Source organism: Pristiophorus japonicus, chromosome 8 (assembly GCF_044704955.1).
Source record: "Pristiophorus japonicus isolate sPriJap1 chromosome 8, sPriJap1.hap1, whole genome shotgun sequence".
NCBI lineage: Eukaryota > Metazoa > Chordata > Chondrichthyes > Pristiophoridae > Pristiophorus > Pristiophorus japonicus.
The window spans coordinates 187641774-187665433 of record NC_091984.1 but is presented as its reverse complement, the minus strand read 5'-3'; the positions used below and the strand labels follow the sequence as shown (position 1 = coordinate 187665433).

The window sequence follows — 23660 nt, the reverse complement described above, 5'->3', positions numbered from 1 at the left end:
GCCGAATGTCCTTCCTCACGGTCCCGACACCTAACTGTACCCGAAAGGCCCCCACCCCTCTCACCAGTCCGGGCATCTACTGCACTTACCTGCGCTGATTTCCTTGCCTGTGCTGATTTCTTTAACTCACCAGAAGGTTTTTCTGCAGAGGCCACATATGCTGGCCTAAGCAGAACTGGAGTAACACTCAGCTGGCCAAACTTGCCTAACTGACCAGAATTGGTGCGTGTGGCAGGTTACGCCCCCTTTGGCCGAATAAAAAAACGTACGTAAAAAAAATCGTATCTAACTGAGTTACGCTGGTGCAAATTGATCGGGGAAACTGTGGTTTTTTAACTTGGGTCCAAAAAAGTGGCCTGCTCCAAAAAAACGGCGCACGTCTCTGGGGAAAATTGAGCCCTCGGAACTGGGAGCCGTGTGCTCAGAATGTTGTGGAATCTGGTTAAGCCGCTCAATACTGTTGTTTAGTCTGCTCAAAACGCTTAAAGATAGTTATGAAGTTTATTCAGAAAAAAGAAATGAAAATAGTCTAACTATTAACCTCCTGTTGATTTTGACTTCCAGATGCACCCATTGGGACTATGCAACAACAACGATGAGGAGGACCTATATGAATACGGATGGGTGGGAGTGGTGAAGCTGGAGCAACCGGAGCTGGATCCCAAACCCTGTCTCACTGTGCTGGGCAAGGTAAGGCAGGAAACACTGTGTGAAGCCTGAGTGTGCAGGCCTGACCTACATAAGCTTCCTGTGCTGAAATTTCTATGAGTCACAAAACAAGACAATAATAGAAAGTTAATGGCAGCTGCCTCTTTAGCCTAAAATTTAACCCAGTGGCTTGCGAGCTTTGAATGCTGTTTCTAGCTTCACTGGCATCCGGCATAGGATGGTCAACCATCCAGGACTGGCCTGGAGTCTCCAGGAATTGAAGATTAATCTTCGGGACACTCCTCTGAGCAATGCAAGATCAAAATCAGACGGGGCACTAAAAAAAATGATGCATTTTTTTAACACCTTTGTTAAGTTATCAAAAATATTGGAGATGGGGGAAAAAAGGCTGTTTGACCTGGCGGGAGGTCATGTGATGAAACCTCCAGGAATATGTCGCCCAAGAGTTGGCAACCCTAATCCTGCAGCTGGGACGTGCATCTCACAATGTTTATCTGTTGGAAGAATAGAATGTCCTTTGTGCCCATTTTTTATTACTTTTTTGCGTCTTAAAAAAGATATGGCGCACACATCACATCCTAGATGTAAAATTTTCAGTCACAAACAGTATATCTAAAAATGGACCACAAGGGAAGGCCATGTAACATCTATATATTGAATTTCTCTGCTCTCGCCCCTGTTTTTTTTTTCTCCCTTTTTGTTCTGTCTTTCTGTTTTTGCCCATCACACTTTTTCTGCACGACCCTTTCTCCGCAGAAACTGTGGCGGTGCGATTCACAAGTGCAAAAGCTTTTCTCACAAGAGAAAGGAAAATATGCCCAGTCAAGCCAGGGTACTAGTGATGAAAGGGCAATAGAGCGAACAGGGAGATGGAAACAGAGGGATGAGACCTGTCGTAGGCACTATGCTTAAAGTGTTTTTTTTGTGTCAGCCATCTTGAAAATGTTGACGTGTTCTCGGTTGAAGTCCATGTCAAGAATGTGCAGTTTGCATTACTTAAACCACCAACCTCCTCTACTTCATGAAAAACAGCAAGCAAGGGGCGTTTGTAGAGTCTATACAAACGCTGTCCATTTCTATAACTGGCCTCTGCTGTGAATCCTTAAGTGAACTGGTGATGCCAAAAAAAAAAACGTCTTTACTCAAGACAAGGTACATGTAAGAGGGAGCTAAATAAGTCCATGGGGGAGTAAAGAATAGAAAGTTATGTTGATCGGGTGAAGTGGGAGAAGTGGAGCATAAACACTCGTGCATAGATCAGTTGGGCCAAATGGCTTGTATCTCTACTCTACTCTAAATCAAATTTAATGAGAATTTTGATCTTGGTGTTTCTCTTTTTCTCTCTCATTCACCTTCACTGTCTCTTTCATACTCTGCCTGACTCTCTTGCACGCTCAAGGAAACTAGGGAGGAGATAGCAAAGGCACTAGTTTATTATATACAAACGTTCCATCGAGAGAGGCTGATGCCTGACACCTGGCAAACAGCTAATGTTGTTTCTATATACAAAACCTGGGTGCTATAGACTATAGTTTGTTGATTATTTTCTCCCTTTCTATCCAGCTGTATTAATCTTTTTAAACTCATCCTCTCGTGCAATGTCTATTTTGTTATTTTCTTCAGTAAAAACTAAGGTGAAATAATTATTCAATACTTATGCCATTTCTCTGACATTACATGCGAGTTTATCTAGCTCATCCTTTCGTGGCTCTAACCCTACTTTTAATATATTTTTTGTTAATGCTGCCACTTGTGGGGCAGTCCAAAACTAGGGGCCATAAATACAAGATTACTAATAAATCCAATCGGGAAATGTTTTTAGGAAGAGAACGGGTAGAATGTGGAACTCGCTACCACAGAATGTGGTTGAGGGAAATAGCTTAGATGCTTTCAAAAGGAAACCAGATGGGTACATGAGAGAAATGGGAATAGAAAGATATGCTGAGAGGCTGAAATGGGATGGGAGGAGACTCGTGTGCAGCATAAACACTAGTTGGGCCGAATGGCCTGTTTCTGTGCTGTATATTCTATGTATTCCTGTTCTCTCTCTCTCTCTCTCTCTCTCTCTCTCTCTCTCTCGCATGCATTCTTTCTCCCTCTCTTCCACTCTTTTGCCATTTCACTCTTTCCTTCCTCTCCTGCACACTCTCTTGTGTTCTCCGCCCCACGGAAAATCCAAAACACTTGTTTTCTCAGTGCACTGCTTTGTTTGGTTGGTTGTTTTTGACCTGCGAACAGACTCTCCCTGCTGGGTGATCTCGGGGCTGTGCTGAACCTGTCTGCTGATGTACGAAGGCTAGATTGTAGACTGAGGCTGGTGTCCCCCACGTAGAATGGGGCTCCCCTAACAACAATGCCATCTGACATTTTTGCCGGTCAACTTCCTGCTGAAGTGGCCATAATTTGCTTCACAACTTTAATTATTCCCAGCTCCCCAGAACTGTCGGTTAAAACCTGTAAAGGCTGTCTGAAGACTCGTGTGCCACCAATTTTATACATTTTTCATTCGATGGCGTTGCATTTTTGTGAATAGAAAATGGCTTTTAAGAATATTGTATATTCCCTCTTAAAGGTTGCTAGCCACTTTAGAAGTAGGGTAAAATCAATTTTTGACATGGCTGTCAAAAAAAAATTAAAGTATTTTAAAGGTATTTTACGCAGTTTTAACAATGTGGAAATGTAATGTTCATGTTTGTAACGTTAATAAATGGTGATTAAGTGCCTGAAGGGCCAGTCAGGAGGAATTTGTATGCAGATCATGTATAGAGGGGAGAATGGGACTGAATTAAAACCATGTTGATTGTCTATTACCCAGAGCTTGGTAACATTCAGATTCAATTAAAGTGCAGCCCCAATTCAACTGTACTCTATAAACTGACAGACTTCAAAGAGCCTTAATCCCTGCATTTCAATTTGTTTGAACTTGAGCAAAATAAATTCAAGGAGACAGTATCTCATTCTGTCTTCTGTTTGGGGCTTCGCCTTGCAGTAAACGTACGCAGATTCCCTCAAAATATTCCCAGTGTTCACCTTCAAAGTGTGAAGCTGCAGCCAGATCCACACATTGTATGTGCAACACTGCTATGCAAATCCCCAATGCTCCCCACCCTCGTCAAAATCTCGTCAGCCAAGTCCATGGGCGTTGTAAGGAGGGCGTGCTCCTCAACACCTCATAACACACCATAAGGTGCGACGTGAAAATGCCTCCCTCCTGATCAGCCAGTGGCCTCCTGCTGGAGTTGCGTATGCACTGACATCTGAAGGACACTGGGTCGAGGCCCGTGGCGATGGCACCTGCTGTCACGTTGTCTACCAACACGTGCCACAGAGGCTAGCGTGCAAATAATCGTCACTTTGGTGAGGCGCCAGAGGGTGGGCAGCACCTATGGAACCATTCCCCAGCAAAGAGTCAACATCTGCAAGAGAGGAGGGGAAATATTGTCAGGCAAGAGAAAGGAAGACTTGCATTTATATAGCGCCTTTCACAACCTCAGGACATCCCAAAGTGCTTTACAGCCAATTAAGTACTTTTCAAGTGTGGTCATTATTGTAACGTAGGGAAACTCAGCAGCCAATTTGTGCACAGTAAGATTCCACAAACAACAATGTGATAATCTGTTTTTAATGATGTTGGTTGAGGGATAAAGATTGGCCAGGACACTGGGGAGAGCACCACTGCTCTTCTTTGAAATCGTGCCATGGGATCTGTTACAATCACCTGAGAGGTAGACAAGGCCTCGGTTTAATGTTTCATCCGAGAGGCAGGCTGAGAGCTTTGCAACTGAGGGAGCTTGATGGCTGAAAGCATAATAGTGATAGTGTTGGCTGTTTGGTTCCTGTTAATTTTGTCCATTTTATCAGGAGCAAGCCTGCTTCTGGCTTTCAATTAAACATGATCAAAATACGCATATCACGGAAAGAATTGAACCTGGGATCTAGCTGCTCAGGTCACTGGTGGGCATCCTTAGACAGCCATCAAGAGTGGGAACCCTGGTGGTGTATTTTTCTCGCTCTGTAGTGTATCCACTGAGACCAATAGAAGCAATGTGACTGCTGTCCCAACTGAGAGCCTCTAACTCAGGCCAGGCCTGGGATCAGACGTCAGACCATCGTAGCCTGCATGGCTCAATAACACACCATGCAGTGCATTGGGCTGAGATAAAACCTTGGACCTTCCTTGTCTGTACACCTCAGGAACATATTAAGCAGTGCAGTTATCTACTAAGCCATGGGAGGGAAGCTATTTTATTTCCATTCCTATTGTATTGGTGACCCTGCATTCTGCACTATGTGTAACTGGACCTTTGCCCATGTCACTGCATGGTGGGAGGTGTGCAGGAGTGACCCAGGGTTTGGCATGGTCTATAAGGTTTTTTTTGCGACTCTTTCTTGTTGAAAGGTCTGGTCTACACTTGGCATCTCCCACAACAGCATGGCTGAGATTGGATAGAGGGGATTCTAGGTTTGAAGAAAATAATATTGCCGACTCAATCCTGCACCCCAACAGTCCAAGGCACAATGCTAGTGCTCCACTCTGCAACCGAGACCAAAAAAATCCAAGGATTGACAACTTGGTTTTGACTGAGGTAACTTGATCAGCAGTTGGTTGTAGGACGTTTCACCTTGGTGTGCTTGGGCTAAGGGGGGGCGGATGGTGGGGGGGTGGAGGAGAAATCATTTGCCTATGTTCCCGTTCCTGATCGCTATCCAGTGTCTCCTCCTGAAAAGTATACACAGCGGGCGAGGAACGGATCAAGCTCAGCCAAATTGTTTACGATGGTTGAATAGCCTACTAAACCTGTTGCCTAGTACAACAAATGGCCAATTCGGTTGGTCCTTGTGGAAGTACACCCTGGTATGATTCAGAATCCATGCTCATTGGAGAGGAAAAAATGGGGGGTGGGGAATAAAATAGCTTGACTAAAGCCAGACCACAGTAAAGGTTGTAGAAGTTGGGGGTGGGGGTGGGGGGGCGGGGGTTGGGGGTGAGATGAAAGAATCTTTTTCATTACTCTGCTGAAGTTAGTTTTTCAAGTGAATTCTTCAGCAATGTGCAAGTTATTTGGAATTTGTACAATACCAGGCGGACTGGAGCAGCTGAACCACAAGTCTCTTCAGGTCTAATTGACGAAAGATATGAAGTTGTCAGGGCTCTTCATCTCCTCCTAATCTCGGCCTTTTTGGGCTTATATGTGTAACACGGAGAAAAAGATCGGCATGAACCATATTATGGAGGTAAGTTTGGGGACTTGTAATTCTCCTTTACAAAACGTATCTCTCATCATACGGTAATCTAAAGGTAATTACCATGTACTCAATCCACACAGTGCAGCAAAGTCTACCCGACGTGCCCTTGAGTGTCAAACAGAACTCCTCATATCAGTACAGTCTCACATTGTCAATCATCATTTAGCTTTTTCTTGTACCAAAGCTATATATAATATAAAAAGATCAAGGTCTACCTAGGCCTGTCTTATTAGTCCAGTTTGGTAATGATATATTTTTATTTAAAATCCTTTTTTGTTACGTGGGTAAGTTCGGCTGAATGACCCATCTCTGATTTCATTGGCTCGGAGCCCTTCATTTTCTAGGGGTTGTAAAAGTATTTGGGTTACTATTTCTGGGAAGTGGGCTGCTAATTTGATGAGGGAAATGGTGGTTTGTATAGACTAGAAATGGTCCTCAGTTATGTCTGGAAATTACTGTCTGATAGCGGAGGATTACTTAATGCTTTGGGAAGATGCTCCTTTGCTCTTTTTAAAAAGTTAAGCTGTTCAGAATCAATTGGTTAACACAGGCATCAAATGGCACACACAGAAATATCATCAATGTTTGTCTCTTAATATCGCCCAAGTAATTCCTGAGCTACAGAGGCCATATTCTGCATGTATGAAATGCCTGTGATAGTGGTCTGCCAAGAGTGGGGGATATTGTCAGTGGTCTGATACAGCACATACCAGAACATGAATTTGAATCAGGTATCCATCTCCCTGTGTGCCTGTCTTTTTAAAAAAAAAAAAATCCAAAAGATACACGTATACCAAGGAATTGCAGATCTTTCATCCTTGTAAATAGCCCCTCTCTTCCACAGCTTACGACTCATATTTTGGAAAAGATGGGGACTTCTAAATCCTGAAGTTAACCTGCAAGGGCTGGGATAACATTGCTATATCAAAGTCAGAGTTCAATACCAGTGGCGGATTTTAAGGTCGGTCAGTGCAGCCTTTGGAGAACCGCCTCCATTTACCTCCCACAAATCTTTCTCGCCCATCTTTGGCTTCCAAATTCGGCCTACAAGTCTGTGCAGTTCCCGGCTCGGTCTTTAGATTGGTGTGTCGGCGTTCCCCAGTTACCAGCTGAATCCCCATCCTGCCAAGTCAATCAAATCTTTCGCCCATCCTCTCTCCCAGTCGGTAAAGCCTAACTATGCTATATATAATATAGCCTAACTATGACATAGTTCATGACAGTTCCTCGGACCCTGTCCCACAGGTACCACCTTGCCCTGGTGGCCATTCTTGAAGCCCAGTCCTGGCCTCATCCAACGTCTACATAAATGAACGGTTCAGCGAATGCCCCAAATCGCACAAACTGGCTCATTTTTTTTTCTGGCCTTCCCTTGTGTAGGTGCACTGAGGCCAATTGTAGAACTTGAACTGAGCTTAACCCATTCACAGCAGGGATCAAACTTGGGCCTATCGTGGACTTTTATGCTTCCATTCCACAAAAGTTGCTCGTTTGCCCTCGGACCACTGGGGCAGATCGGAGTCATCGTTTGCTGTAGTACCACATGCGAGTTGAATTCGTTCATTCAACACCTGTCTTATTTGCTATTTGAAAAGCAATTTTGGTGGCAGATGTTAGCTGAGTGAGAATGGGGGTGTTTATCGACACCTGAGGAGAGGTCCATATGCACTATGAAGGATTAATGTGGTCTAATGATGTAAAATACAAAGGGTTTTCCTTGCAAGCCGTGCCTGGATACCTTGCAGAGAATAGATTAATGCAAAGAATGGCAGGCTCATAATAAAAAACACTGCACTCTTTTATATAAACAACTATATTTTGCTCAAATTGGCATTGTGGTTTGTCTGTCATCGGATGCAGTAATGGAGAGGTGATGAGTAGACACTTATTTCATTACTGATATTCAGGCACATCAAACACCTGCCTCTTGTGTATATTTGCAGTTCAAGGGATTTAAATTATAACTTTGTCTTTCACTGGGACACACATGGATGGCTGGGAATCTCTGAATCCCTAGCCACTGTAATTGAATATGTTTTACCAATGGCTGAACCACAACTTGCCCACGCACTTGAGGAATCGGACTGGCACGATGCCCGTGTGTGCCACACAACCACAGTTGTGTTGAGCTTTCTAGAGGGAGAAAAATGCCAAGTCTCATTTCCTGGAGAATGTATTTAATAGAAAGAGGTAAGGAAAGTTGTCCATGTTATTTCTACTAATTCCCACAGGTTCTTCCCCGCCTGCTGGCTTTCATTTAAAGCTGCCACAACTGCTCCTGATTCTAGTCACTGACTGGAGGTAGTTTTGGCTTTCAGGCGATGGTGTAAAACGGGCAATATCGATCAGGGCACCCATTATACATCTCCCGATTTTCTCATGATTGACTTCAATGGAAATGAAAATTGGGAGTGACCTATTAATGGGTAACTGAATCAATATCGCCCTGTTTTACACTATCGTCCAAAGTTAGAATTACCTCCACTTTGCCAAATCGGTGGCAAGAAAAAATCCCATTGCACTTTTTAGCAGCATAAGTAACTGAGAAGGGTTGTTGTGTAGGCAAAGTGTGGCAAGTTGGATATGAGACAAAAGGCCAATTAATCTGTCTTGATGGTGACGTTGAGGGAGGAAGGTGAGCCAAGATACCAGGAAAACTCCGTTTCCTTCAAGAAGTGCCACAAGATCTTTAACCTGAATCACGAGAACAGATCAGAGGGGGAATACTTATCCTGAGAAATTAAACTTATAATGGGCATGACATTCTGATCAAACCATGACAAGACAGTTGCTCAACACTATATTTACCGTGACAATATTAGCACATCATTTTAATCAGCCGGATGTTTTATATATAGGTGAAGTACACCAATATGGTTTGAGTCATGCAACTCTGACCTTGATGATGTATTCTAGCGAGGGGAAACAATTTGTTATCTCGGATCCACTCAAAAAAAATTGGCATTTTACCATACTTCTATACAAATACAAGGGCCGCAAACTGCACTACTGTAGACATTTGCAGGAATTATTGCTGCAGGTAAGGGTATCCAGGGACATAGAGTGGAGGCGGATAAATGGAGTTGAGGCACAGATCAGTCATATCTCATTGTGTGGGAGAGCAGGCCCGAGGGGCTGAATGGCATCCTGTTCCCAGGTTGTGGCACCTCACTCAATCACTTCAACAGGCAATTAAGAAACCTCTAGAATTGTACTTTGTTTACACAGTGTCAGCTGTGGCTCAGTGGGTAGCACACTTGCCTCTGGGTCAGAAGTTTGCAGGTTCAAGTCCCACTCCAGGGATTTAAGCACATAAATTTAGCTGAGAGAGTGCTGCACTGTCGGAGGTGACGTTAAACCGAAGCCCTGTCTGCTCTCTCAGGTGGACGTAAAAGATCCCATGGCACTATCTTGAAGAAGAGCAGGGGAGTTATCCCCGGTCTCCTGGCCAATATTTATCCCTCAATCAACATAACAAAAAACAGATTATCTGGTCATTATCACATTGTTGTGGGAGCTTGCTGTGCGCAAATTGGCTGCCGCATTTCCAACATTACAACAGTGACTACATTCCAAATGTACTTCATTGGCTATAAAGCGCGGTGGTCATGAAAGGCGCTATACAAATCCAAGTCTTTCTTTCTATCTTTCTTTCTTTGTTGGTAAGTGTGTGACTGAAGCGTCCTACTCAGCAGTGTGAGAAAGTCAGCTGCAAAACTGAACGGCAACCCCTGTGGATTTCAGCAATTCCCCCATTCCCATCAGCTAATGACATCATGCAAAGAGCCTCGTCGGGTCGGAGACAACTGGAACAAGACCAGATGGCTCATAAAAATTGATCTTCGCAGTTGGTGGCAGCAGAGAAAAACTTAGGAGAAATTAATGCTGGCACAATTTCCTAGAGGCAAATGTACGTACAAGTGATTCTGGTTCAGGAAGCTGTGGTTAACTCTGTGGTTAGGTTCCTATAAACAACGCACAAAGCTCTAGGTGTATAGGTGCTTAAGAGGAATGCACTGCACTGAATATCCCAAACCTCACTCCCTCAGGACCAAAGCATGGTCAGACAGGAGAAAGGGTTGGATAACTCGACTTGCACAATCTCCAATTGAAATGGAAGATATAAAATTTCAATTTCCGGCATCCTGTTAGGCCAACTTTTCATTCTGTATTATACACGTAAGGGTAGAATTTCCATGGGGGTTGTCCCATCTCCCCAGCAGAAATCCTGGAGAAACAGCATAAATGGCTGCATCGCTGAGGGCATGCAGAAATCAAGCACAGGCAGCGGAAAGCGCGTGTGCAAAATCTGTCCCACTCTCCCTTACCCTCAGCGACTATCTGTCCCACTTGTGACGGGGACTGTGGCTCTCGTATTGGACTGTTCAGCCACCTAAGGGCTCATCTTAAGAGTGAAAGCAAGTCTTCCATGATCCCAAGGGACTGCCTATGATGATGAATCCGTTTCTCCGGAATTTCTGCTGTTCTCGTTTCAAAGTTATGGCAGAAGATAGGGAAAACCCCTGCGGCAATTACTGGTGGGTAGATTTTACTGTGGACAAGCATTCCATTGTGTCTTATTCCAGACCAGTCTCCAGTTTCTTGGTACCTTGTCTATATTGCACAGAGTACACACATAGTGGGCCTGGGTTCAAGGTAGGCCCGAGGATATAGGAACCTTAAGCTGACTTAAATTTGCACTTCTTCATTTGCTTGTAGGCTCCATTTACACAATGCTGGGGGAACATGTATTCCCATTGTGAGACTTGTCATTGTGTGGTGTTTGAAGGAACTTACTACTGTCACTCATCATAATGGTGTTGTGAGGTTTCATAGAATTTTAAAGCACAGAAGGAGGCTATTCGGCCTATCAAACCATATCCCGGCTCTCTGAAAGCACAACCTAGTCCAATTACCCTGCCCTTTCCCCATAAAAGAAAGGCTTGCATTTCTATAGCGCCTTTCACAACCACCAGATTTCCCAAAGAGCTTTACAGCCAATGAAGTACTTTTATTTTGCAGTGTAGTCACTGTTGTAATGTAGGAATCGTAGCAGCCAATTTCAAGGTCCCACAAACAGCAATGTGATAACCTAGATAATCTGTTTTAGTGATGTTGATTGAGGGATAAATATTGGCTAGGACACTGGGAACACCTGCTCATTTAATTTTTTAAATTATTCTTTTCAAATCTTCATCCATTTCCCTTTAAGCGATTATGGATTCTGTTTCCCCAACTGTTTCTGGTAGCGCATTCAGTGTCTTAACAAAACTTTGCATGACACAATTTCTCCCAACCTCTCTCATTGTTCTTTTAGCACTAATCTTCAACCCACATCATCTGCTTACTGATTTACCAACCAGTAGAACTAGTTTTTTCCAATTTATCTTATTAAAACCCCTCATAATTTTGAACACCTTTATCCGATCTCTCTAACCTTCTTTGTTCTACTGAATAAAGCCCCAGTCTGTTCTGGGTCATCGACCTGAAACGTTAACTCTGTTTCTCTCTTCACAGATGCTACCTGACCTGCTGAATATTTCCAGCATTTTCTGTTTTTACTCCAGTTTGTTTAAGTCTCTCCTTGTTACTGATGCCTCTCATCTCTGGCATCGTCTTAATGAACCACACCTGCACCCTCTCCTTGTTACTGATGCCTCTCATCTCTGGCATCGTCTTAATGAACCACACCTGCACCCTCTCCATGGCCTTGGCATCCTCTTTAAAATATTCCCTCTCTAAACCGCTCTGTCTCTCTACCTCTTCTCCATTGATCATCATAGGCAGTCCCTCGCAGTCGAGGATGATTTGCTTCCACTCTAAAAGTGAGTTCTCCGGTGACTGTACAGTCCAATGCGGGACCTACAGTCTCTCACAGGTGGGGCAGACAGTGGTTGAAGGAAAGTGTGGGCCGGGGAGCCTGGGTTGACGCATGCTCCTTCTGCTGTCTACGCTTGGTTTCTGCTTGTTCTCGGAGATGAGACTTGAGGTGCTCAGCGCCCTCCCAGATGCTCTTCCTCCACTTTGGGCAGTCGTGGGCTAGGGATTCCCAGGAGTCGGCAGGGATGTTGCGCTTTATCAATGAGGCTTTGAGGGTGTCCTTGAAGCATTTCCTCTGCCCACCTGGGGCTTGCTTGCCATGTCGAAGCTCAGTGTAGAGCGCTTGTTTTGGGAGTCTCCATTAAGACGTTCCTTAAAACCTGCCTCTTTGACCACACTTTTGGTCGCCTGTCATAATATCTCCTTGTGGGGCCTGGTATCAAATTCTATTTGATAACGCATACATGAAGCACCTTGAGATGTTTTACTATGTTAAAGGTGCTATATCAATGCAAATTGTTGTTGTATGGCATCCAGAACACAACACACTATTCTAACTGGCTTTGTAAATGGAGAATTTACATGAATTGTAGACTGTCTAAAATGGTGGACCCATCATTATTCAATGGTATAGTCCATTCATGTGGTGCATTTCTAGTTGCTGATGAATTGTTTTAACTGGGCCGTTCTTCCAGCCATTGCATTGCTGGTGGTAATGTCTTTCAATGTTACTAAACTGCGGCCAGTAACTAGCGGATTATGCCCTTCTGTTAACAGCAGCATTCCGTGTCGAGGCTGATGTTGCCGTTGTAATTTGCAGTCCGTGGAGACCGAGGGTCTCGGGATGTTGGGTGGGACAGACAGTGGGGGGTCTCCCCGGGTTTTCCCACATCAATTTATATTGTCACGGACAGCTGTAAGGATGGTTATTTAAAGCTCGAGAGGATTTATGTGTTTGTCAGTGAGCATGCTAGGCATCAGAGAGCCACATCAATCACTGTTAATTGGTAGATCACGTACCACCCTGTGGACTAAACCTTTCTGGCTGGCCAGCTCTACCTTTTTAGGCAGATTAGCATAGATTACGACAGAGGGGGAAACATCAGAACACGCTGTCTGTGGTTTATCTCTCCACCATGCACCTCTCCGCTTCTAAACTCAGAACACTTCTACCTTGGTAACTGTTCCAGATTAAAAATCGCCATGGAAACCATGGGAATTAACTTAATTGCAACGCTGCTTCAGAAACTGTTCATAATGAAGATCCAAATCCCTGGCCAAACAGCTGTTTTCTCCAAAGCAAATAGCTTCACATTTGATGGTGATACAACCACAACAACATGTATTTATATAGCACCTTTAACCTAGTAAAACATCCCAAGGTGCTTCACCAGGAGAGTTATCAAACAAATAAGCCACATGAGATATTTACCCAAGCTTTTGATAGCTCGTCCTAAGAGATAGGTTTTAAGATGCGATTTTGAAGGAGTAAAGGTAGAGAGGCGGAGAGGTTTAGGGAGGGAATTCAAGAGCTTAGGACGCAGTCGCCAATGGTGGAGCGAAGGAAATCGGGGACGTGCAAGAAGCCATAATTGGAGGAGCGCAGAGATCTCGAAGGGTTGTAAAAACAAGCAAAAAATATGAATTTTCCCTTTACACTCCTTCCCTGGATTGCACTCTGAAGCATGGTTGGTAATCTGATACCATGCAGTTAGTCCACAGGTGCTTTTATACTACGGGAGTGCAGCCAATAACAAGCACAACTATATTATGTAGTATGGGTCTCCCTCAGCTGCATTTCATAGTGTAAACAAGCCCAGCTTCTAGGAAGCACACTGCATTTTAGGCCCATGAAAATATGAGTATACAATTCTGGTGCTGGGACTGGGAGTCAGTTTTAACAATGTGAACTCCTACACATTGACTTGTTGGAGTGCTCTGTACAAAGTTTTTGTTGGGTAAGAGTATCAATGGATGTGGAGGTGAGGATATTGGATGTATACTTGAAAGGAAACATTTTAGGGCTATGGGGAAAGAGCAGGACTAATTGGATAGCTCTTTCAAAGTGCCAGCACAGGCACAATAAGCTGATTGGTCTCTTTCTGTGCTGTAAGTTTCTTTGATTCGAGGCACAGATCAGCCATGATCTAATTGAATGGCAGAGCAGGCTCGAGGGGCTGAAAGGTCTTCTGTTCCTAAAGTGGAATCCAGGGCACCTAGGCTCCCCGGCTCAAACATAAAAGTGGAAGAGAAGTATGTCTTCTCGCTCCCCAAAAATGGGTGTAATGGAGTAGACAGTTAAAAGTGACTCGAGATGAGTTGGAGTGCAGGCATCTGGATTTGGATCAGCAAGGTGCAAATTTACATGTGCAAAAAAGCAGAACTGACCCTAGTATCATTTTTCAAGAAAATATCTGATGAACGGACTCACTTTTTTAAATGAATTCTGTGCCAACTTTTAATGTCAAACAGAACGACAGATGTTACGGTCCATTTTAAGCACTGTACAATGACTTGAATGTTCAGCATTATTACTTTTGTACGAGAGTGTTCCGGATTTTCTATCTGGGCAGCATGGCAAAGGGCTCCCCAGGTAGCCGAGTTACTGCTGTCAGGTAGAGCTGCAGAAGGTTGTCAACTCTTTCCCTGTAGCAAAACTCTCCAGGGAAAGTCACTTGGAAGGGTTCAAATGCGACCACTTTTCATGCAAAAAATGCCTATTTGGCCAAGTGATTATAGCAGCTCACCAACATTGGCATTCTCTGCCGTCGTATGTTTCCAGGTCACGTGCTCACGATTTCATTGGCCCTCGTTTACCGCAGAGAGAGAAAAACAAACGAACACGCTCCTTACTTTTCAGTATGAGGAATTTTAGGCTCTAGGTTACTGACCTGTCCAGTTGAGGACGGATATGGAGAAAAAAAACACCCTGCAAAAAGTAGTCAGATTTTTAAAAAATGGATTAAAAATAAATCGTGCCTTCAAAATTGTTGAAAGGTGAGATAATCAAAGATGTGATAGGTGAGGCTGTGACGCCAGTCCTGAATTGGTCTTGTATGGTAACATAGTGGTTACATTACTGGAATAGTAATCCAAAGGCGTGGGCGAATGATCTGGAGATTTGAGTTCAAATCCCACCACGGCAGCTAATTCAATAAATCTGGAATAAGGAACTAATAATTTCATGGTCACCATTACTAATAACGGGTTGTCATCTGGTTCACTAATGTCCTTAAGAGGAAGGCAATCTACTGTCCTTGCCCGGTCTGGCTTATATGTTCCTCCAGACTCACAGCAGTGTGGTTAACTCTTTCCTGCCCTCTGAAAGTGGCTCACCAGCAGTTTCTCGAGGGCAGTTAGAAATGGGCAATAAATGCTGGCCTTGCTGGCGACGTCCACATCCTGTGAATGAATAATACATGTTTTTCTTAGAGAGACACGACCCTTTAAGGTGGGTGAGGGGTGAATGGGGATGTACATGTCGACAGTACGGATCGGCTGTCTCAAACTAGTTTTCACGCAGGAAAAAAACTGGCAGGAGATGCCATTTGCCTGTTGCCAGTGGTGATGTCACTGAACTCCTCGGCAACCACACCCTCTTTGTTTGGTTACAGATTGAGCATGAGTGAGTGCTGCTTACACCAGGGCGCAGGTGACCCCCGTTTTAAAAGATCCACAGCATTCACGTTTCCACGTTAAATAGCCCCTCTTCCCGTATTGATCTGCATTTGTTGCGGAACAGTTCTGTCACCCACTGGGAGCGGAGGACTTGGAAAAGAAGATGAGAGAAAGTGGAGGATTTCAGATTATAACAAAAAAAAACTCATTTCAAATGACATGAGCATGGGTCTGGACTGTGAATGCACGGAAACCAATCTCCCAAAGAAGGGTCTACTATCCAGCAAGTCGCACTTGCTGGCAGACCAACAAATAAATCAATCACTCTCCGATGCTCCAAAATGACAACTTCCTCTACAGGACAATGCCAGTCAGAAAGGAGCACGCAGGGAATCTGCACAGGGAGAACTCTGCTCTGCACACAGAGAGGGATCAGACCTGTTTATTTTTAATCTTGCGAGAAAGGTTTTAACCAGCACTCAGAAGGAGTGTCCCGAAGGACTGACCCAGAGACTTGTGTTCCTCTGCTCTGCCATAGACTGCGCCCCACGCCGAGTCCTTCATCTGCCCGGAGAGCCGCAAACGCAGGGCGTCACTGGCTCGGACTCAGCCATGCTTTCACACTCAGGGATTTGGAGCAATTGAAGGGAGAAATCTCACTCCTCCTCCCGAGGCACTGACTTATATAGCGGGAACCATTGCCCTCCAGCACCTTTCCCAGTTGACAATTTTCTACGTATCCGGGCCGAGAACGGCGAGTGTCAACCGGCCAATCCACCGTGGAGGCAGGGGCTGGGTGGGGAGGGGAGGGGGAGTGGGGGGAGGTGCCACGGCCCAGCTGAGTAGCAATCAAGAGCAGGGTCCTCTGCTGATGCCCCTCCCCATTCCCAGGGAGCCGAGGCCAGGGGGCTTCTACCAACGGGGCCCAAGCAAAACTGGCTCGGGTCCAGCTTGGGTGTGGGCCAGTTTCACACTGGCTGCTTTGGGGAGCAGGAGGGGGGGGGGGGGGGGGGCGGGCACCGGTGCAGGCAGGGATTGGGTGGAAGAGGAAAAGTCCAGTAATGCTAAACATTTAAAAAGCAATCCTTCCTCTGGGGTGGGGGAAGCTTTTATTTGTTGGCTCGCCTCCGATTTGTATTTTGAAACAATCCAGCCTTCTGCCATCTCCACACCAATCATTTCAGCTGCTTGTTCATGCTACAGCAAGTTTAATTTGATCAGGGAACGAGAATTGCTGCACAGCTAAAAGCAGACCATATTTTATTTATAAGCCCCCCCCCCCCCACACACTCGGTAATGGCATTAAAGCATTGAGCTGTGATGTTGAAAGTAAAACTTTCATGGAGAATTTTAACCAAAATAGGATTTTGACTTTGAGACTCTGTAAAATCCAGAGTTTGCAGATTTGGCCTGTTTAAATACTCTGCACTGACTGGAGTGCTGCTGTCAGCAAATGAGGACTGGTACCCTGGTAGGCTCTATAGCTGCAGGCAGCGCCACCCTTGAGAATGAACTGTCCAGCAGCTTCCTTGTGAAACTACTTGCTGATGTCCAACTGGAACTTGATCGTGAAGCAAGGGTGGTGGTGAAGGGGCGGGGGGGAAGGGGAGGAATTTGGGAGCCCATGTTGTGTTCCCTGAATAGGAAAAGCTGAATGGCTTTCTGTATCATTGTGTGCCAGGGTTGCCCAGTGTTATTTGTGGCCTGAGCACCAGCACGAAGCCCTTGGCCAGCTTCACCATAAAGGGGGCGTATTTAGCGCCGTTACATTGGCTACCTTTTAAACCCCAGCCTGACGGGCTTCGGATTTATTGATCCAATGGGCCTTTGAGCAGGACAGTGGGATATCGGGGACAATAAGACGACTTTGTGCCTCACCATCAGAAGCTTCAGAGCAGAAGGGGCCGTGGAGCTTAGTGGGATTTTTTTTTTATTGTCTTATGTGCGCAGACCTCTGGGAATTATTGAGTGGATTTTCCCGGTGGGGAGTCTCCAGTCTTTTCTGCCAAGCCCAGCTTTCCCCTGCTATTCCCCTTTGCGCGCCAGCATCCGCGGACCGATCGGCTCTCAGGATGGGAACCCACTGGGCCCGTTGCCATGGTCACTGGGAAGCTTTCAATGCCATGTGGTTCCAAGTGAGCTGTTCCCTCACAGAATGACTTGGCTTTGAAAGTGCAGTACAATGAGCATTATTATACCTCGCTGCCCATGCATCAAAGCAGGACCCTTTGCTAAATAGTACCACTGCAGAGCCAATAATTTTAAGAGGCCAACCGCCACCCCCTCCCCCCTCCCCCCTCCTCCCAACGTTCCAGCGAAGAAGGTTTGAGCACACAGCTCCTTTTGAAGAAAATCACCAACTGTTAACACAGGATGAGCAGTTAAAATGGACACAAAGGACAGGCTCTTGCCAAAGAGGGCTGGGGGGTGGCGGGGGGGAGCTGAAATTCTTCATCCAGCTCAATTGTCCCTAAAAATGAGAGAGAGAGAGGCTCAAGGCTTTGGATAAGAAAAGGCATACTGCAGGATTGAAGGGTAAAGTATTCAAAACCTAGGGCAAAATCCCCTGGCACTTAAATCTGTGTGTGAATCAGCGGTCTGCACAGAATGGACGCATTCCCTGGGCCTCTAGCTGGGAGTTGGACAGCGGTAACTGATATCAGAGAGTTGGTGTGGCTTTGATGTGGAAACCAGGGGGTTTAATCAATCTTCAGTTGTCGTGGAAGACGCTTTCAGCGTGGCCCAAGCTTTGTCCTGCTCCTGGCTCTCTTGCTGTGATGTCCTGCAGTGCTAGCCCCGCTTATTCATCCTGAGGCCTGGTGGTTGCTGGCCTTTTTTTTTTGTCCAAGGGACTCCCTCAGAGGAGAGGGGAGGATGTCTGTGGTGGGGGGAGGGAGGAAGGGGGGAGCCTGCATTTGTTCGTCGTGTCATTGTAATGCAGAGCAGCAAACTGCCCAGCTGTGACCTGTGAGCCCGAGCTAATGGGTGAAGAGACCATTTTGGAGTTGGTTTCACACACCTGTGGTTCAGTGGGTAAATGGGCGGTCGCTTGCAATAAGTACAGCTAGCTTAATGAGACCACGTCCAGATTGTGCTTTGTTGACCGACTATCAGCAAAGAAAAAAAGGGGCATCATAAAATATTTGATTCAGATCCATTTGCACTTTGTCAAAGCTCCTGCTAGTAGTTTACGGATTATTAATAATTAACATGCCATTTGATTTGACTGTGTTGCAGTAATCAGGTTTCTTCCCCCCGCCCCCACCCCCCAAAACCACACCTCCTCCAACCACATTTCGTTTAATCCAGAGTTCAGATTCCAGTTCCTTCCCGAAAGCTCCATTCTGCCTCCTCTAGTTTCATCGTAAGTGGTCACAGAGGCGATCGGGGGAGGCGTTCCGTAGAGAGAGGGAACGCGACGCAGGTGGTTACGCACTCACAATCACGCGTTTTCCTGAGACAAATCTTTTGCCTCATCATCCTTCTGTGAAGTGCATTGCTTTTACTACGTTAAAGGCGCTATATAGACACAAGTTGCTGTTGAGATGCTGGGTGTAAAACCGGCGCTATCGATTGCCTGCAGTCACAGAAACCGGCAGGCTTCCATTTCCATTGCAGTCGATGGTTTCCATCACGGGCGGCCGGTTTGCGGTGCCAGTGTTACGACCAGGCGCCAGGCTTGCGTGGGTCGGCAAGTTGAAACTCTACCCGGCTATTCCTCATGGGTCCTGTGCGGCCTTCCGCTGGAAGTGTTGGAAAATGGAAGGTTGTCTTTACGTTGCATGTGACCTGCACTGCGGCCACTGGTGTCCCAGGTATGCGGACCGAGCGCAGGCAGCTGCAGCCTGGGAGTAAACTCACCAGGTTTCACCGAGGCCAGTCTTGCAAAGCTCCGGCAAATATGGGCTCTCCCAGCCACCAACCCTGGCATATAATCGCAAGTTTGACTTTCAGCCAGCTGTGTGAGGTGGGTACAGCTAACGTGGGCCTGGCTCAATAGAAAAGCAGCTGCAACTGTGAACGGGGTGAAGAGGGAGAGGGAAATGAGGGGGGGGGGCGGGGGTGGCGTTGAAAGGCTTCATTTGCCTCAAAGAGCCCAGCATGTAGTCTGAAATCTCTGTAAATCACCATTAGTGATATAGGTACAGCGTCGAAAATCCGGAGGCCTCGGGAACGAGGCCGTTCCGGATTCTGTGTATTTCCGGACTTCGGCCTGGGCCAAGGTAGGTAGGGAGGGGGCGGCCGGGGAGTGGTGGGGGGGGGGTTAGGTCTGAGGCAGAGGTCTGAGGCGGGGGAGAGGTCGGTGGTGGCCCAAGGCAGGGGAGTCCAGCGGCAGGGCAGCGATGGGTCCAGACGGCCCCACCACGGATCATCCCGGTGTTACTGAATTTGACTCACTTACTCATTGGAAATAAATTTGAACAGCATTTTGCTTTCAATTGAAATACACACCTATCTAATCTTGTGTTTGCTCACACTTCCTGTTTGCACAAATTAACTTCCTGTTAGCAGATTTTTTGTGTGTCAACATTTTCCCATTAAATTCCTGTGTCCACATTTATAATGGATTTTGCCCATTTAAATGTGTGATGCATTAAAAGTGTTGCATCCACAGACACTTCAGGGTTGATTTTAACTCCTGGTGGGAATTGTGCAGCCGGGGACTGAAGAAGATGTCAAGTATTCCAGCCCTGTGCAGAGTGAGGCCTGGAAGATTTTAACTCCTAGGCTTCATCTGGATAGGCCCCTCAGTCTCCGCGCCCAAGTCCGGCGGGACGCAGTTGCTGGCCGGGAGTGGCAGGGGGCCAGGGCCGGGGCCCAGAAGGAACGGTCCCCAGCACACGGGAAAGTTTGGTTGGTAGGGATTGGGCGGATATTGCGGTCAAGCAGAGGGGGAGTGAAGCTCAGGGCAGGGGGAGGCCCAAGGTTTCTTTGAGGCGCCAATAAGAAAACAAAAAAACATATCAAATTAATTCACCTTTTTTGGCCCCTCTGGCCCAGGCTTCGCTTGCTGTCAGCTTGGCCTGACGGTGAAACCAAGTGCAGGCCTCAGGCTAAAATTGCAAGCAGGCCCCAGTGACATCATCGGAGCCCGATCTTTTTATTTAATGAAGGACCCCGCTGTCTTTTGGCAGGTGCCTCTCTCGACAGATTAAAATTGCAGCCGGCAGCAAAGCAGTGGGGATAAGTCGCAGTGGCCATTTTAGCTGCTCGCCCACCTGGTTTCTGCCAGGGAGGGAAGGGTTAAAATTGGCCCAATCCTGCCAATTTTTCCCATTATAAATTCCTTGATACTGCAAACTGTGTAAACCTGTTGCACTGTAATTACACCCTCTGGCCAGTGGTGATACTGCAGCACCTTCGCTGGCAAGAGAGTGTAATTACAGCTTGGCCAGTTTACAAAGGCAGGACATTGTTGGAAATACAAAAATATGGGTATCGTAGCGAATGACTTCCAAATGTGCGCTAAAATACATTTGTGCTGTCTGGTATAATGATTCCTGTCCTTTAAGCTCAGTTCACCTGAAGACTACAATTGATCTTGACTCCTTGCATGCATCACCATCATAGAATCAGAGGTTTACAGCACAGAAGGCGGCCATTTCGGCCTATTGTGTCCATGCCGGCCAACAAGAGGCTATCCAGCCTAATTCCACTTTCCAGCTCTAGGTCCGTAACCCTGCAGGTTACAGCACTTCAGGTGCACATCCAAGTACTTTTTAAATGTGGTGAGGGTTTCTGCCTCTACCACCCTTTCAGGCAGTGAGTTCCAGACCCCCACAACCCTCTGGGTGAAGGAATTTTCCCTCAAATCCCCTCTAAACCTTCTACCAGTTACTTTAAATTTATGCTCCCTGGCTGCTGTTCCCTATATCTAGGTCCCTCATAATTTTATACACATCAGTGAAGTCTCCCCTCAGCCTGTTCTGTTCCAATGAAAACAAATCCAGCCTATCTAATCTGTCCTCATAGCTTAGATTCTACACTCCTGACAACTTCCTTGTAAATCTCCTCTCTGTCCTCTGCAGTGCAATTACGTCCTTCCTGTAATGTGGTGACCAGAACTGCACACAGTACTCCAGCTGTGGTCTAACCAGCGTTTTATACAGTTCAAGCATAACCCCCTCCCCTCCCCCCCCCTCCCGCTCCCCAGCTTTTGTATTCTTTGCCTTGGCTAATAAAGGCAAGCATGACGTATGCTGCCTTAATCACCTTATCCACCTGGCCTGTTACCTTCAGGGATCTGTGGACATGCACTCCAAGGTCCCTTTATTCCTCCACACTTCTCAGTATTCTACCATTTAATATGTATTGCCTTTCTTTGTTAGTCCTCCCCAAATACATTACCTCACACTTTTCTGGATTGAATTCCACTTGCCGCTGTTCTGCCCATCTGACCAGTTGCAGTCCGCAGCTTTCTTGTTCATTATCAACCACACAGCCGATTTTAGTATCATCTGCAAATTTCTTAATCATACCCCCTATATTCAAGTTTAGATCATTGATGTATATCACAAAAAGCAAGGCACTTAGTACTGAGGCCTGCGGAACCCCACTGGAAACATCCTTCTAGTCGCAAAAACGGCCATCAATCATTACCCTTTGCTTCCTGCCTCTGAGCCAATTTTGGATCCAACTTGCCACTTTGCCCTGGATCCCATGGGCTTTTACCTGTGAGACCAGTCTGCCATGTGGGACCTTATCAAAAGCTTTGCTAAAATCCAGATACACTACATCATATGCTTTACCTTCATCGACCCTCCTGGTTACCTCCTCTCAAAATTCAATCAAATTCAACATGACCTTTCCTTAACAAATCCGTGCTGACTGTCCTTGATTAATCCGTGTCTTTCTAAATGAAGATTTATCCTGTCCTTCAGGATTTTTTCCAATAATTTTCCCACCACTGAGGTTAGGCTGACTAACCTGTAATTACTCAATCTATCCCTTTGTCCCTTCTTAAACAAAGGGACCACATAAGTGGTCCTCTGGCACCACACCTGAAGCCAGAGAGGATTGGAAAGTGATCGTCAAAGCCTCTGCTATTTCCTCTTTTGCTTCGCTTTACAGCCTGGGATACATTTCATCCATGCCTGGGGACTTATCCACTTTCAAAGCTGCTAGACCCCTTAATACCTCCTCTCTCACTGTTTATTTCATCTAATATTTCACACTTCTCCTTCTCAATACTAGTGTCTGCATCGCCCCTCTTGTGAAAACAGACGCAAAGTATTCATTAAGAACCATACCTACATCTTCTGTCACCACACACAGATTACCTTCATGGCCTCTAATAGGCCCTACCCTTTCTTTATTTATCCTCTTGCTCTTAATATATTTATAAAACATCTTTGGGTTTTACTTGCCAAGAATTTTTCATGCTCTTTTGCTTTCCTAATATCCTTTTTAATTTCACCCCCAGACTTCTTATACTCCTCTAGAGAGTCTGCAGTATTCAGCCCTCGGTATCTGACATAAGCTTCCCTTTTTTTTCTATGTCCCTAGACATCCAGGGGGCCCTAGATGTGTTAGTCCCACCCTTTTTCTTTAAGGGTACCTATTTGGCCTGAACTCTTGGGATCTCCTCCTTGAATGCCTCCCACTGATTTACCTTCAAGTAGCTGTTTCCAGTCCACCTTTCAGCTTAGCAAAGTTGGCTTTTCCCCAATTTAGGACTTTTATTCCTGGTCTATCCTTGTCCTTTTCTATAACTACCTTAAACCTAACTGAATTATGGTCATTAGCACCTAAATGCTCTCCCACTGATACCCCTTCCACCTGCCCAGATTCATTCCCTAAAACTAAATCCAGAACTGCCCTCTCCCATGTTGGGCTTGCTACATACTAGCTAAAAAAGTTCTCTTGAATGCATTTTAGGAATTCCGCATCCTCTATACCTTCACACTAATTTTGTCCCAGTTAATATTAGGATAGTTGCAATCCCCTACTTTTACTGCCCTATAGTTTTTGCAATTCTCAGAAATTTGCTGACATATTTGCTCTTCTATCTCCCTCTCACTGTTTGGGGGTCTATAGTACACGCCCAGCAGTGTGATTGCCCCTTTTTTGTTTTTCAGTTCGACCCATATGGCCTCATTTGATGATCCTTTAACATATCATTCTTCCTCACAGCTGTAATAGTTTCTTTAATCAATACCGCGACCCCCCCTCCCTTTTTACCCCCCCTCTCTATCCCATCTGAAGAACCTGTAACCAGGACTGTTGAGCTGCCATACCTGCCCCTCTTTTAGCCATGTCTCTATAAGAGGTATAATATCATACTCCCAAGTGTCTACCTCTGCTCT

The 23660-nt window shown here is 45.7% G+C and overlaps 1 protein-coding gene across 1 annotated transcript in view; it reads left to right on the top strand.

Annotated features, from left to right (window-relative positions):
- The first annotated feature begins 564 nt into the window (after positions 1-564).
- Positions 565-23660, top strand: part of znrf3 (zinc and ring finger 3) — a 121550-nt gene continuing 98454 nt past the window's right edge. Inside the window, exon 1 of the mRNA XM_070887685.1 lies at positions 565-690. Within this exon, the coding sequence (XP_070743786.1) occupies positions 565-690 (126 nt within the window). The remainder of the gene's footprint in view (positions 691-23660) is intronic.